The following is a 17335-nucleotide window of genomic DNA, read 5'->3' as shown; positions in this document are numbered from 1 at the left end:
AACCGCATTTTCGGTACTTTTCATTCAAATGGTATTCAAAATTCAAAATGGTCCTTGTGGTCGATGTTGACCTCAAAAATAATTGGTGGTTGAATTCGGTGACCTGATATGCAAATCCTCTTCAAATTTCAAGTCAATCGGATGAAAATTGAGGATTTTAGAAATCCCACCTAAGTTGTTGACCTTTGGCCTATGTTGACCTTTTGACCTCAAAAACAATAAGCTTCTTCCTTATGACAAACTCTAACGTGTGTTGAAGTTTTGTGAAGGTCGGTTTAAAATTGTGACTTGCAGGCAATAAACAGACAGACAAACGGACAGACAGAATAAGACGTCATGCAGAGCATGATACTTGCAAAATCCATAAAACAAATTTGACTTCAAAAATAATTGGTGGTTGAATTCAATGACCAAATACACAACTCCTCTTCAAATTTCAAGTAAATCGGATGAAAATGGACAATTTTAGAAATTAGACCTATGTTGACCTCAAAAACAATAGGCTTCTTGTTTATGCAAAACTCTACTATGTGGTGAAGTTTCGTGAAGATCGGTTTAATATTGTGACCTGTAGGCGATAAACAGACAGACAGACAGAATAACAACATCGACTAACCCATATACTTGAAAAATCTTCCATTTTGCAAGTAACAAACAGACAGAGATGGGTGAAAACATAACCTCCTTCACCTTTGGAGGCAGAGGTAATAAGGCAATACTACACAATAATAACTGGCGCAGCGCCTCTGGATAGACAATCTTTCGAGTCTGGTTGTTGGGTGCCAGAATTGTCAGCTTGGCGATATAGCGAAGAAGATGACTTGTAATACTGCCGAAGACCGAGTAGCGCTATGTGATGCACATTTACAAAGAGAAATGGGGTCTTCCGCCCATCCTATACCGCATACCCAGTAGGTTTTTTTTACATGGAGAGAATTGGGGTCTTCCCCCCACCCTGAACCCCCTACCCTGTAGGTTTTTTTTTACATGGAGAGAATTGGGGTCTTCCCCCCCCCCCCCACCCTGAACCTCCAACATTGTAGGTTTGAAAATGTTTTCTTGCATCTCAATTTGCCAAGAGACATCCAACGGGATGAAATATGACGGGGTTACGACCAGTGGGACCAATTCTATCGATGGACTGACAGACAGACAGACAAACAGAAATTACAAATATATATATATATATATATATATATATATATATATATATATATATATATATATATATATATATATATATATGATAGGAGATGGGTTTTATTGTTCCTGGTGGAGTAGTTAAAGAGAAAATCGTTGGAAAGACCGACAAACATACCAACAAAATAAACACATTATTATACTTGTGGGGTGTGCTTACGCATTGTGTAAGCATATGAACCGTGTTTCCCCATTGTCTCGGGTATCTCACCTGCATTGGATTTTTCATTTACTTATTTTCATTTATTTATTTTCATTTACGGATGCTTTCTGACAGTTCCGTGATTTTTCCTGGTGTATATAGGCTTCGATGTCTGTTGGCACACAAATTTACTGTGCTTCCCCATTGTCTTGGGTCACTCACATGCATATTTTTTCTTTTTCTTTTTCATTTATTTATATTTTCATTTATGTATGCTGTTTGATGATTCTGTGATTTTATTTTCCCCCGGTGTACTGGCTTTGATGTTCATTGGCACACAAAATTTCAGCTTTCTAAGTCACCCGGAAGGCACAGATCTTTAATATCAGTCAGTCATTTAATCAGTCATGCCTGTTGTTGGCTTAATGGTGAGGGTGGTTGGCTTGGGATCCTAGGATCCTGAGTTCCAACCCCACTTTGCCTTTGAATTAATACCAGGTGGGGTTGATACCAGAGAGGGAGTGAGAGAGAGAGAGACAGAGACAGAGACAGAAATAGAGAGACAGAAAGAGAGAGAGAAAGCATTGAAATCAGGAAGTAAACGGTTGGGTTAGAAAGGCTTAATTGGGATTGTGTACGTCACACTTCTCTTTAAGCTTGCATGAGTGAATGTTTATTCATTTTGAAAGAGTTTTGCTGTGTGGCCTGTTGACCATTTACCTTCTGTTATATTCCTCTTTTATGAGCCTCAATTCAACCTCCATAGAATGTTTTTGAAGCATTTTCTAAAAACATTATTTGGCAGCTGATTGGAATTCCTATTACTCGGTAATTCGTAATTTCCCTCTTGTTCTGGAACAACTTCCTGGTTGCTATGGACTAGAATCTGCATTTCTTACTTCTGGTCTCAGTCACTCGTCCAATGCTGCTCTCACATATATATTGCTAAAGGCCCGGTCACACCTTGACGTTTTAGCCAGTGATGGCAACGTGTTAAAATTTATGTAAAACGCTGGCTTACGTTGAACTTTTGATGTTTTTTTTTAAAGATTCGGACGTATTCATAGCGACTTGGTCTTATGTATAACGCATTGGTAACTACACAGAACGTTTCGTTGTGTTATAGATAACTTATACCAACGAATGCTGAACCTGTTGTCGGCCTACACAACCGATGCCCAGCGATAGTCTAACTTCGGCATAGCGCGTTGCACGCATCGCCGACGATGTCGTGACGTAGCCTATTAAAAGGCTGATGCACAACGATTCAAATCATAACTGCCGTAGAAATGGAAGGGTCAAAATCGCGGTCACACCTTGGCGATCTTGCCAGCGTATGCCGACGTAACAAAAAGTGTGTCTAAAACGTTGGGGGCATGTCGAATACGGTATGGGTAAGTTTGGTATGCGCGAGTAGAACGCTAAATACGCTATCATAAGTCGTAGTAAGTAGAGTACGTCAAGAAATTTTGAACATGTTCAAAATTTTACGACGTACTCGGCGTATGACACACGTTCCGCATGCGATGGGGATAAGTTTTACACACGATATGTGGACGCTTACACACATCCACAAAGGCTACTTATAAGCTACTCATAAGTCGAAACACGTCGCGGTAATGTCTTTTTACGCGAAACTTATTTCTAAATTATGTTTGACGTGCTTTGAACCAATTCTTTACGTAGTCCCAACACACATCGACGTATGTAGACGTATTCCAATGACGTCTTCCGGTCGACAAAAAAAAAAAAATGAATGTGTTTCTAGCTTGCAACTGCCATATAAAGACGTGTTCCCAGCGGTTTTGGGAATTGGTATATAAAAATGGTGCTCATAAAAGGGGAACCCAACAGTGTTTTCGAGTCCTTTTTGAGTCGATGTCCATGTCAGCAGTAACAGTATCAGTATCAGTATTAGTATTAGTATTAGTATTAGTATTAGTATTAGTAGTAGTTTGTTCATGTTGGCAGTAGTAGGTGGGTGTGAGGGGGAGGGTGTGGGTTATGATGGATCGTCCTTGCGTCCGCGTGTCCACGGGTAGGTTCATAGGCTGCCACTCAACGATTTAAATGGCTGCATCTCCACCATTGAAAGTAGACGCTTGTGCTCAACAATTGGATTTTTTTTACACTCAACGACTTTTAAACGGTACCACTCAGCTATTCTCATTGTTTACAATGAACGATTTAAATTGCTGTCACTCGCCTTTGTTTTTTTTTTTTGTTTTTTTTTGACGCTGGGGTTTGGAAATTTGAAGCGTTTCTTCTGAACGTGTTAAAACGCTCAAACTCGACTATTTTAAATAGACGCTGCCGATGGACAATTGGAATCATAGCCAAGCTAGACATCGAAGTGTGAACATCCTCGTCATGCCGAAGAAAAGTTTGAAGAATGCTGCAAATAAGTGTCCTGGCCGTGGCCGTGGACGCTGACGCAAGGACGATCCATTATACCGACGTCTTTCAGCCTATGAGTAACTTAAAAGTAACGTCTGTCGACGTGTGGCAACGATCGCGTAACGTGCCAACAACAGGTTAATCATAGGTTAGAAATAAGTTTCGGGTATGCTAAACATTACCTCGGCGTGTCTCAACTTATGATTAACTTACAAGTAGCATGTGTTGACGTCTGTCAATGATCGCAGACCGTGCATACAACTTGTGGCCAGCATAGCGGAACGTGTGAGTCATACGCCGGCATACGTCGTGAAATTTCAAGCATGAAAAAATTTGAGGACAACCGAAAAGTACAACGTTTAAAGCCAGCGTACAACGACGTATGGCAACGTACTACGACGTATGCCAGCGTGCTTTCAATGTTATCAAAACTTACCCATAACGTATTCAACGTGTGCCAGCGTTTTAGAAAAAAAAATCAAAAATCGGCATACGTTGGCTAAAACGTCAAGGTGTGACAGGGCCTTAAGACCCAAATAAACAATGACTGTACTGACCGTAAGGTTTGTGATGATGGACTGTGGATCAACTGGAGAAGGAGGGGGAAAAAAAGTAACAATTATCAAAGACATCAGAACACAAAACTTCCAATGCCAAGAATAAGAACAATTTTCATGCTTTTGGGCTGATAGGGAGGCGAGAGAGGCTGTATCATCTTTCTCATGACGAAATATAAATACATCTCTTTCCCTTCAGGAAATGGATCTCACAGGAAGAATCAGGTGGTTGTGGTCGAATGCGGCCTGAGGTCCCTGCGTAAAGGTGAAGGTTTTCAACACCCATTAGCAATGGGTCAAGCAATTCCACCCTTTCTCTTGCCACAGCCGCCATGCCTGAAAACCATTGAGAAAATGTGCAGCCAGCTTGGACAAGTGAGATTATACTATTTATTGTAAGAAGGCTTATTCTCAAAAAGGGGATTAGGTTTGAAGGAAGAATCAGCTCAAACATAAAGTAACGCGTCCATAAAGAAAATAAGATGTTCCTGCGAATGCATTCATGGGATGTAAAAATCGATATGAGAGTTTAAAATGTTGGTCAAGATTAGTGAACAAGGAGATGATGTATGTGGCAATGAAAAGCAGAAATTACAAATGAAAATAATGAATTAAATGGAACACCACAGGAAAATGCAGAGATAAACATACAGGAGCCAAAAGATACCGTGGTCAGAGATGATCATGATGTCCACACATTTGTGGAGGAGCCGCTGCTTGAGTCCATCCATCAACTGTCCAACAACAGTGTCGATTGCTTTAAGGGATCGATCAATCTGAAGAAAGCAGGAAGTGGTGAGCAAACACCCAAGTTACATAAGCGTTCAACAGGGATTTTAAGTGATGTTGGTTGACTTCAAGAAGTGAGCCAACACCACTGCATAAGGGCACAAAAACATCCCCTTAACTGCAGGCCTATTAAGTTACTTCCAAATTACAACTACAAGGAAATGATTATGGTATCAATCATCAAAGGTGAAATCAAATCCTTCCTCTTCTACAATGACCTGATCTCAGGCAGTACATCAGTTTTCTTTCTGACCAGGTCACTCGACCCTGGGCATGCTGCTTCTGCGCTACCAACAATTGATGGAGTCCCTCAATCTCAGACAACATATCAGGTCTATCTCTCTGGACAAATCTTGAGAATTTCATACAGTCTGGCACCCCACATTGCTCTCCAAACTCTCTTTCTATGGCATCCAAAGCCACCTCAGTAGATGATAAATGGGGTTTCTGGGACGCCTATTCAAATGAATGGGGAAAAAGGGGACAACTTTCTGACCCAAGCCCCAAAAGCTCAAAATAGGAGACTCATTTCCTCCCTCTCCCATACAGGCAAATGTAAAATTGAGACTATGAAAGATTGAGACTTACTGATTAAAGCACTTCTTCCCTTTCATATTTTCATTCCACTCAAAGAGCGAACCAACGAATATTTGTCCATGTTCTACTTCAGGGAATAACTTAATTTTCTTATAACATTCATTTCCATCGAGTATATTCACAAAGAATAACTTGGAACTTGGTTCTTGGTTTAAGTGTATTTGTTGAGCAGAAATGAAATGATAAACTTCTCTCAATGCTCTGATTTGAGAACCTCCTGATCCACATATCATCTTGAGATTGTAGTAAATTGTTTTTCCATTGTTCAATTGATAACCATCAAAGTTTTCAGTCCATTCAAGGATATTTATTTTTTCCTTTACATCCTCCAACTTATTTGTAATTAAATTTATCCGCTTATTTGTTTTATCTACTTTTACCCCGGTTATTTCTTCAATAAGACTTATTTGATATTTCTCACATTCTTTATGTTTCCCATTTAAATACCAAGGGTGATTACATCTCCACTCTTTGGTTTGGTTATTGCTTGGTTCTATCATTTATAAATCCGTAAAAAGACGGCGGTAACCTGTTAAGATTCTCAACCCAATATTTTAACACTTATACTTATAACCATAAGGGAGACTATTGATTCCATTCTCTAAAATATATCTTTTATCATCAAAAGCTCCTAATGCTTTCTTATTTATCTCTTCTGTATATAATTGATGTTCATAACTTCTTATTGTATTCATTTTTCTGTACTCTTCCTTCTTTAAGGTTAAACAGTTGTAAAAATGTTTAAAGTTTATTGTTTCCTTGATTATATTTTTCTTTATTCTCTTTAACTTCTTATCACACCTTTCAATGTTATTATTATCAATATACGTAAAAGCATAAGATTTTGATCTCAAACCCACAAATTCACTCATGACCTTTCCACCCAATTCATCCATAAACTTACCAATAACCTCTTTATTCTTTAATGAAAACAACATCCTATCAGACTTATAATTACTTGTATCATACATATCAATATTATCAATCATATCCTCATATTCATCACTTGTCTTAATTTCTAATATAAAACTATTTGTATTCATATATAAGAATGACACATTATCCTTATACTTTAATTTTAAATTATTATAGTAATAGTCATACATTAACGACTTTGACAAGTCAAGAATTGATGTTCCTAGATAAATAAGTTTATCCATTTCAATACTCTCTTTTTTCAAATGAATAGCACAAAAGTTCTCTGTAAACACCTCCGCTCATTCAAAACTTGGTCTATTTAATTAACTTTGAAGCCTGTTTCCAAGATGTAGCAAGTCTTATGTTTTGTCTATTCCTAACATTTTCCATAGTCTTTCCAAATACAGCATTATTCATCAATTTATTTTTTGCCATTCCTCGTGATATGCAAAGGCCTCCTGTTCCAGATCAGTTATCAACAATGTTTTTATTGGGGACATGTTAGAAAAAATAGATACAATAATTATTGGTTGTATAGTGATTTAATTCTGTATAAAAGAACAAATAATGAATATATAAAATTCAATATAAAACAAGGATCTCACCTTTCATCTTGTGAAAACGACGGATCTGCAAGGTTGTAGTAATAATATGAATGCTCCATAGTAGGGTAAGAATACTGGTTCTGGCTCACTTTTCCCCATGTAAATGAATGGGGGATTTTCAGCCATGAAATTTTTCTTTTTTTTCCCCTAAAAAAATAAATCCCCTTTTTAGCCCAAGGTATATTTATTTGTCTCCCCTTTTAACCTGGAGCCTGGTGTTGGCTTAGTGGTTAGGGTGGCGGCTTGGGATCCCAGGGTCCTGAGTTCAAGCCCCGTTGGCTGCTGAATTAACACCAGGGGTTGACTCAGCCTGCCATCCTTCCGAGGTCGGCGAAATGAGTGCCAGTGTACTGGTCCCGGTGTATGCCCCGGTTAGAATAGGTGTACCATATCCCTGTGTGTCGTAAGAGGCGACCAGGGTTGGCGTCAGAAAGGGCATCCGGCCATAAAACATTGCCTCAAGAAAAAGCCAAATCCCTGCACAGCAGGGAAAAATGGCTGTAAAAACGGTCATTTTTTTATTTCCCCTTTTAACCTAGGGGCTCTCTATTCAAATAGCCCATACAACAAGATAAAGATTTGTTAAAGGTGATTCTAAAGAAATATCTGAAACGCCTAAGCCCCGGGGCACTCTTTATCAAATAACCCATACAACAAGATAAAGATTTGTTAAAGGTGATTCTAAAGAAATATCTGAAACGTCTAAGCCCCAGGACACTCTTTATCAAATAACCCATACAACAAGATAAAGATTTGTTAAAGGTGATTCTAAAGAAATATCTGAAACGTCTAAGCCTCGGGGCACTCTTTATCAAATAACCAATGCATATTGTTTAGCTCACTCATTGAACCTATAAACATTTGTTCATTCTCAAATTCCTTCAATAGTTTAATTTTCTTTGCACAATAATCCCCATCTAAAATATTGAAAAACAAAACATTTGAATCTTTATATTTTTTAAGATACCCCTTTTGTGCCATTACGAAATGATAAACTTCTCTTAATGATCTCATCTGGCCACCGCCCGAGTTGCAAATCATTTTTGTACATAAACCACGCCATAAAAAAAGTTTTGTTTCAAATGTTTTCAGTTCATGCCGTGAAAATGAGGAAGTGTTTTTTGACACAGCCGTGCTGTGTGAATGAGGAAGTGGTTTTGGACTGTCATGCTGTGAAAAAATAGGAACTATTCTGTGAGACAAGGTCTCGTGTTTATATTTTATCTCAGAACACGAACTGAAAAATTTGAATCAAAACTTTTTTTATGGCGTGGTTTATGTACAAAAATGATTTGCAACTCGGGCGGTGGCCAGATGAGATCATTAAGAGAAGCTTGTCATTTCCTGTGCCCACACCCAATGATTAAGCAATCTCCTCATCGTTGCTTTATAAGTGATTCGCCAGACAAAGTTTCTGCCAGACGGGATTTTCATTTTTACAACTGAGGCATGGACGATCTTTCTTCCGATGAAGACAACAGCCCACTACAGAGTTGGTAAGTTTGTGTATGGTTTTCTCTTTGAACGATGAAGCAAATGATTATTAATTAAATCATGATAATTCTGATATATATATTTTTTCCCTGACAGGGCATTGGAAGAAATTGAGTTTACATATCACGACGTGGTTCATGAAATTAATACTCTTATTGAAGAGATCAATGATTTTAGAAGAGAATTGAAAGACATTTTCAATGAGTGGCATGAAGTCTTATCACATCCTCTCATCTCGAAGGAATTAAACCAATGGTGAGACACGTGTGTGTGTGTGTCTCTCTCTGTCTGTCTTTCTACCTACCTCTCTCTGCTCTTATTGAAGAGGTCAATGATTTATAATGACTGGTCTCTGATCTCGAATGAATTAAACCAATGGTGAGGCACGTGTGTGTCTATGTGTGTGTGTGTGTGTGTGTGTGTGTGTGTGTGTGTGTGTGTGTGTATGTGTGTGTGTGTGTGTATGTGTGTGTGTGTGTGTGTGTGTGTGTGCGTGTGTGTGTGTGTGTGTGTGTGTTGCTTTCCCTGTCTGTTTGTATCTCTCTCTGTCTGTCTCTTCATCTATACCCTTGACTTATTATTTTTTTTTCAGCACTATCGCACAACATCAGCTGTTGAAGCAATCTTGTACAACACATGATTTTCTGGAGGTAAATATTTCTGAATTATTATTAATATCACTCGTACAACACATGATTTTCTGGAGGTAAATATTTCTGAATTATTATTAATATCACTCTCTCTTTAGAATGTCGCCTTATGTTGGTTGCATCATTAGTTTGGACGTGGTTTTGTCAGTACACTGGAATTCATTTTATTGACCTTGAAAGGATGACAGGCTCCTGGTGTGTTAATTCAGTGGTCAACGAGGCTTACTCATATTACCATGTAATTATCTTTATAAAACCTAATTATTATCCACTTTTTGTTTCAAAACAGAATATGGTGTCTGAGTTTCGAAATCACAAGACATCTGAAGAAGATTGCTGGGAAAGATTATACATTCTCGCAAATGAATATTTAATATTTTCAATATTAATAAATTATATTTGTTTTGTTTACAATTACTTAATTCTGAATTACAAGAAAAGAATCAAGACATGAACGAGAGGGGGGAGGGGGAGGGGGAGGGGGGGGGGGTAGGTGCGCTCCCCAATGACCCATCACCCCTCATCCCATCCCTCCCCTCCCCATGTGTGTGTGGGGAAGGGTGGGGGTGGGATGAGGGAGGTGGTGGGTCAAAGGTGGGGGCGCACAGGGGGGGGGGATGAGGGGGTGGGGCTTGTGTGGGCGGGGCTTGTGTGGGCGGGACTTCGGTGGGGGCTTGTGTGGGTGGGGTGTGTGTGGGAGGGGCTTGTGTGGGCGGCGTGTTGTGTGGGTGGGGCTTGTGTGGGTGGGGCTTGTGTGGGCAGGGTTTATGTGGGTGGAGCTTGTGTGGGAGGGGTTTATGTGGACAGGGTTTATGTGTGTAGAGTTTTTGTGTGGAGCTTGTGTAGGCAGGGCTTATGTGGGAGGGGTTTATGTGGGCAGGGTTTATATGGGCAGGGGTTTATGTGGGTGGAGCTTGTGTGGGAGGGGTGAATGTGGATGAGGCTTATGTGGATGAGGTTTGTGTGGATAAATGGATGGGTGGAGAGATGGGGGATGGGTGGATGAGTGGAGCTTGTGTGGATGGGTGGATAATTTTTTAATTAACTAAACATGTTGTGTGTGTGGGGAACTAATTAACTAATCACTAATTATGTGAATATGATGAATATGGGTGGAGCTTGTGTGGGGTTTGTGTGTGTGGAGCTTGTGTGGAGTTTTTGTGTGGAGCTTGTGTGGAGCTTGTGTGGGGTTTGTGTGGGGTTTGTGTGGGCGAGGCTTCGGTGGGAGGGGCGTGTGTGGGCGGAGTCAAAAAGGGGCGGAGTCAAAAATTTCAATTTATTGGAGCTTGTGGGGGGTGTGTGGTGGGGTTTGTGTGGGGTTTGTGTGGGCGGGGCTTGTGTGGGCGGGGCTTGTGTGGGTGGAGTCAAAAAGGGGCGGAGTCAAAAATTTCAATTCATCTTTGTCTTTGTAATTCCTGTGAATAAAATGAACCTAAAATCTCTTCCCTTCCAAATCATATATCTTATAAGTCCAAGGAACCGTATCTATTACATCAACAATTTTAAAAAGCTCGTTGGTCCATCTTTTCATATAACCTTTTTCAAAATGAAATTTCCACCTATATATTCTTACGATATCACCAACTTTGAACTTAGGTTTTCTGACATTAATCTCTTTTTCATATTTTAATTTTGTAAATGTTTCTGATGGTTTCATATTTGTTGCCGTGTGAATCGTGTCATCATACTTATCCACAATATCCTGAATAAAAGATGACCATTGTTGTGAACCGAGTTGTGTGAATTTTTTATATAGTCTCTCTTTTAAGGTACGATTAAAACGTTCAACAACAACTGCCTTCCCTTCATTAAAGGTACTGTATAATGTAATACTGTTATTTTTTAGAAAATTCATAAATGTCTTGTTATAAAACTCTCTACCCTCATCAGTCCACAATTTTTTAGGTTTTCTCTTACTTTTATTAAATATCTGTTGAAAAGCTAACATATTACCTGTTTTGTTTTTTAAAGGGACAACCCACGCATATCTACTCCTCAAATCAATAACGGTTAAAGCATACTTGTACCCCTTATCATTATTGAGTTCAATCAAATCAGCAGACCAGATATAATCAACTTCCTTGGAATAAACTTTCCTTCTCTGAAACTTTGTGAATATTGGTTTATGTAATTCATCAGCTAATTGCTCTTCAGTCTTAATGGCATCATTAGAGCCTATAAGTTTTTTGAATTTCCAAGTCCAAGTTTCAATTTAGCACTGATCATCTTCTTCACAATGAACCGATCAACTTTTTCTCTCAAGGTTGGATTTTGTATCAGAGACAAATTATACAACATTTCTCTATCGGCTTCATGCTTTTCTTCCAAAGTTGTGGTATTCCCATAATCAATATCGTGTCTCATGCACACTTCATCAACTCTATTGATAGGCTTACTCCAGGATTTAGGATTGTCTGCCTCATCTAATCTTTTATCCAAGTTTGTGCCTGGACCACAGAAAGAATACCCTGGAAGATGTAATTCCCCTGGTATTCCAGTAGTTGTAAATTTACTTCCTGATAAAAACTTTTGTATATCTCCTCCGAGTTTGTGTTGGGAGATAAATTGATTTTTTTGAACCACACACCGAACATATACCTTTTTGTATAACCCTGTTATTTTTACTTTTAATATATGAAATATTTTTAGTATTAGTTTTCTTTTTACATTTGAGACAATAACTCATTTATTTATGAGAAAAATTCCTGCAGAGTGCAAAAACCTTTTTAGTTTCCAACATGCACATTTGAATCTTAATTTTTAAAACATAAAGAATCCTTAGAAATGCCTTCACTCTCTCCCCCATTTATTTAAGAAAAAAAAATGAAAAACTTGAATTAAAATCCATATCTTGTCGATGTCAATAGTCTTGTCGAAAGTATTGCAAATAGACTTGTCAATTCTTTGTTTTCCTCCTCGGTGGGTTGAGTTATTTTCTGTAATACCCCTAATCTTTTTTTAATCTCACTGGTTTCCATATTTTGATATTTATTTTGTCTCGCTCTTTCCTCCCTCTCCTCCTTCTCTCTCTTCTCTTTTTCCTCCTTCTCTTTCTTCTCCCTCTCCTCCCTCTCCTTCTCTTTCTTCTCCCTCTCCTCCCTCTCTCTCTTCTCTCTTTCCTCCCTCTCTCTCTTCTCCCTCTCCTCCTTCTCTCTCTTCTCTTTTCCTCCTCTTTCTTCTCCCTCTCCTCCTTTTCCTCCTCTTCCCTCTCTTCTTCAACTCCTTCCTCATCCCCTACTATCCTTGAATCGCTTACACCCCATAGAATATTATACATATATTCATCAGGATTTCTTGTTATTCCTGTATCCAAAATAATTTTTTTACAACAGGAAACCAATAAAATTTATTTTGAATTTCTAAAAGAGCCTTACCTTTTCTTAACTTTATAATTTTTTCATTATTTAACATTCTAATTAAATCTAAAGTTGTCGGTTTATCAACATCAGCATAATGCCAATCTTTTATTGAAAATACCTCATTCTTATGTTGTAGAACATATTTATTAAAATACCGAATACCCTTTTCTTGAAGGTATGCTTGGACACAGAAATGATAATTTTCTTGAAGCCTTCTTGCTGTCATTTATGTATTAGAAATATATGTTAGAATAATATTATGGCACGAAACACCTCCCCATCTTCCCATAGTTAAATCATTTTGTATTTCCTTACTTATTATATATAATCCTGTTTTTTTCTGTTTTCATGAGATAAACAAGGGCAAAACCATTATTATATTTACCCTTATTAAATTCTTTTATTTGTTGTTTACTAATCGTGGCCCCACAAAACTCATTCTCGATACCAAGTGGATAATATTCTTCCTTACGAGACTGATTTAATTGTTCCAGGTCTTCGAGGTTAATTTTAAATGACCAATTATACCCTGGAGGTGCCTTCGCGTCAAATGCTACTCCTCCGAGGGTTATGGTGGGATGGTCATGAAAATTCACACTAATCATCTGGAATCATCTGGCACAAACCATCGAGCCGGATTTTCGATTTAGATCTTTGTTCACCCACAGCACCCCCTCAAACTTTGGGGATTTCCGATTTCAAACCGCATTTTCGGTACTTTTCATTCACATGGATACCGAGTAGTTATCAGTAGATGGAACTGGATGAGATTTGATATGCATAATATTAAGGTGATTCCCTATCCGATATATGACATCCATTTTGCTCTCTATCTTATAGTTTCCATGCTCGGCGACCCATCGCCGCCTACCGGCTTGTCTTTCTGTTTGTTTGTCTGTGAGCAGGATATCTCAAAAAGTTATGGACGGATTCGGCCGAAACTTGGTGGACAAGTTGCGTGTGTGACAAGGACAAGTTGATTCGATTTGGGGGAAGATCAGAATCCAGATCCAGATGCGAGAATTTTTTTTAATTTTGAGGCAATTCTTAAACCATTGAGAGTAGGAGCCACAAACGATATATAGCACGATATCTCAAAAAGTTGTGGGCAAGTTATAACTTAACTCGGTGGATGAATTGGGTAGGTGACAAGAACAAGCCGATTCGATTTTGGTTCAGGTCCCAATCCAGATCCAGCACATCAGTGGGATACAAAACGTGAACTGTTCAGCCTGGCGGAGGTGCCGTTCAAGTTCATGACTGAATCATAAATTGAACCAGCTAATGGCCAGATAAAACAATCTGTGCAATCTGTCAAAAAGGGGCGGAGTCAAAAAATTTCAATTTATTGGAGCTTGTGGGGGGGTGTGTGGTGGGGTTTGTGTGGGGTTTGTGTGGGCGGGGGCTTGTGTGGGCGGGGCTTGTGTGGGTGGAGTCAAAAAGGGGCGGAGTCAAAAAATTTCAATTCATCTTTGTCTTTTGTAATTCCTGTGAATAAAATGAACCTAAAATCTCTTCCCCTTCCAAATCATATATCTTATAAGTCCAAGGAACCGTATCTATTACATCAACAATTTTAAAAAGCTCGTTGGTCCATCTTTTCATATAACCTTTTTCAAAATGAAATTTCCACCTATATATTCTTACGATATCACCAACTTTGAACTTAGGTTTTCTGACATTAATCTCTTTTTCATATTTTAATTTTGTAAATGTTTCTGATGGTTTCATATTTGTTGCCGTGTGAATCGTGTCATCATACTTATCCACAATATCCTGAATAAAAGATGACCATTGTTGTGAACCGAGTTGTGTGAATTTTTTATATAGTCTCTCTTTTAAGGTACGATTAAAACGTTCAACAACAACTGCCTTCCCTTCATTAAAGGTACTGTATAATGTAATACTGTTATTTTTTAGAAAATTCATAAATGTCTTGTTATAAAACTCTCTACCCTCATCAGTCCACAATTTCTTAGGTTTTCTCTTACTTTTATTAAATATCTGTTGAAAAGCTAACATAAGAGTATTACCTGTTTTGTTTTTTAATGGCACAACCCACGCATATCTACTCCTCAAATCAATAACGGTTAAAGCATACTTGTACCCCTTATCATTATTGAGTTCAATCAAATCAGCAGACCAGATATAATCAACTTCCTTGGAATAAACTTTCCTTCTCTGAAACTTTGTGAATATTGGTTTATGTAATTCATCAGCTAATTGCTCTTCAGTCTTAATGGCATCATTAGAGCCTATAAGTTTTTTGAATTTCCAAGTCCAAGTTTCAATTTAGCACTGATCATCTTCTTCACAATGAACCGATCAACTTTTTCTCTCAAGGTTGGATTTTGTATCAGAGACAAATTATACAACATTTCTCTATCGGCTTCATGCTTTTCTTCCAAAGTTGTGGTATTCCCATAATCAATATCGTGTCTCATGCACACTTCATCAACTCTATTGATAGGCTTACTCCAGGATTTAGGATTGTCTGCCTCATCTAATCTTTTATCCAAGTTTGTGCCTGGACCACAGAAAGAATACCCTGGAAGATGTAATTCCCCTGGTATTCCAGTAGTTGTAAATTTACTTCCTGATAAAAACTTTTGTATATCTCCTCCGAGTTTGTGTTGGGAGATAAATTGATTTTTTTTTGAACCACACACCGAACATATACCTTTTTGTATAACCCTGTTATTTTTACTTTTAATATATGAAATATTTTTAGTATTAGTTTTCTTTTTACATTTGAGACAATAACTCATTTATTTATGAGAAAAATTCCTGCAGAGTGCAAAAACCTTTTTAGTTTCCAACATGCACATTTGAATCTTAATTTTTAAAACATAAAGAATCCTTAGAAATGCCTTCACTCTCTCCCCCATTTATTTAAGAAAAAAAAATGAAAAACTTGAATTAAAATCCATATCTTGTCGATGTCAATAGTCTTGTCGAAAGTATTGCAAATAGACTTGTCAATTCTTTGTTTTCCTCCTCGGTGGGTTGAGTTATTTTCTGTAATACCCCTAATCTTTTTTAATCTCACTGGTTTCCATATTTTGATATTTCTTTTCTCTCCCTCTCTCCTCCCTCTCCTGCTTCTCTCTCTTCTCTTTTTCCTCCTTCTCTTTCTTCTCCCTCTCCTCCCTCTCCTTCTCTTTCTTCTCCCTCTCCTCCCTCTCTCTCTTCTCTCTTTCCTCCCTCTCTCTCTTCTCCCTCTCCTCCTTCTCTCTCTTCTCTTTTTCCTCCTCTTTCTTCTCCCTCTTCTCCTTTTCCTCCTCTTCCCTCTCTTCTTCAACTCCTTCCTCATCCCCTACTATCCTTGAATCGCTTACACCCCATAGAATATTATACATATATTCATCAGGATTTCTTGTTATTCCTGTATCCAAAATAATTTTTTTTACAACAGGAAACCAATAAAATTTATTTTGAATTTCTAAAAGAGCCTTACCTTTTCTTAACTTTATAATTTTTTCATTATTTAACATTCTAATTAAATCTAAAGTTGTCGGTTTATCAACATCAGCATAATGCCAATCTTTTATTGAAAATACCTCATTCTTATGTTGTAGAACATATTTATTAAAATACCGAATACCCTTTTCTTGAAGGTATGCTTGGACACAGAAATGATAATTTTCTTGAAGCCTTCTTGCTGTCATTTATGTATTAGAAATATATGTTAGAATAATATTATGGCACGAAACACCTCCCCATCTTCCCATAGTTAAATCATTTTGTATTTCCTTACTTATTATATATAATCCTGTTTTTTTCTGTTTTCATGAGATAAACAAGGGCAAAACCATTATTATATTTACCCTTATTAAATTCTTTTATTTGTTGTTTACTAATCGTGGCCCCACAAAACTCATTCTCGATACCAAGTGGATAATATTCTTCCTTACGAGACTGATTTAATTGTTCCAGGTCTTCGAGGTTAATTTTAAATGACCAATTATACCCTAAATCATTCATATCATACCCCCATTGTTCTATTCTCATACAAACGATACGCCCTTCTTTATAAAAATTTATTTTAATTCGAACTGTGAATTCTGTATGACCTGGAGATAATATCAACACTTCTGTATCTTTGGAATACACAGCCGTTTTATTTAAGTATACATATTGTGATAAATCACTTAATCTCACCAAGTCATTCGCTTCAGTTGGGGTTGGATAATTTTTTAATTTATAAGCATTTTTCATGTTAATATTTTTGGTTATATTATATTTATGTCGTTCAGCCTGTGCCTTTGTGTAATAATTTGATAAATCAATATCCAGTTCTTGAGATACACCAAAGATAGAACCATCTTTACCAACATAAGTCATTTATATTAGATTAAAAATAATATCATAAAATTTTTTATTTTTGCTGAGTTGAAATAACACATATAGGCATAATTGACCACAACACTTGGAATTTAATTCTTGGACTTGAAATGTTTGATAAACACCATTCTGTAAGAATTTTATGACTTCAACAGGTGGCGGAGGACCAAAACTATCAAAATAATATTTGTCTTGACTATTAAAAATACAAACCCAATGAGAACCGTTCCCATTATTATCTTCTAAGTTCATAATAATATTCTTTGTATGTTTCGGCACATTT

The 17335-nt window shown here is 37.5% G+C and overlaps 1 protein-coding gene and 1 long non-coding RNA gene across 13 annotated transcripts in view; one reads left to right on the top strand and one right to left on the bottom strand.

Moving 5' to 3' along the window:
* Positions 1-17335, bottom strand: part of LOC147009584 (autotaxin-like) — a 190112-nt gene that overhangs the window by 27521 nt on the left and 145256 nt on the right. For all 11 annotated transcript variants that reach the window (XM_085862221.1, XM_085862224.1, XM_085862222.1 and 8 more), the window contains 3 exons: positions 4964-5072; positions 4510-4632; positions 4297-4328 (listed from right to left, as the gene is read on the bottom strand). In XM_085862221.1, the coding sequence (XP_085718347.1) occupies positions 4297-4328; positions 4510-4632; positions 4964-5072 (264 nt within the window). The remainder of the gene's footprint in view (positions 1-4296; positions 4329-4509; positions 4633-4963; positions 5073-17335) is intronic.
* On the top strand, positions 8466-9793 carry LOC147009585 (uncharacterized). Of its 2 annotated transcripts, XR_015052897.1 has the most exons (4): positions 8466-8701; positions 8796-8954; positions 9292-9349; positions 9639-9793. It is a non-coding gene; the product is annotated as an uncharacterized LOC147009585 (long non-coding RNA). The 2 variants fall into 2 exon arrangements; XR_015052896.1 differs by having other exon boundaries at positions 8466-8954.

This window comes from Eptatretus burgeri, chromosome 17, assembly GCF_056783735.1.
Source record: "Eptatretus burgeri isolate ZD-2024b chromosome 17, Ebu_testis_v1, whole genome shotgun sequence".
NCBI classification, from domain to species: domain Eukaryota; kingdom Metazoa; phylum Chordata; class Myxini; order Myxiniformes; family Myxinidae; genus Eptatretus; species Eptatretus burgeri.
Note: the sequence above shows the minus strand (reverse complement) of the source record. Positions and strands in the feature narration are given on the sequence as shown.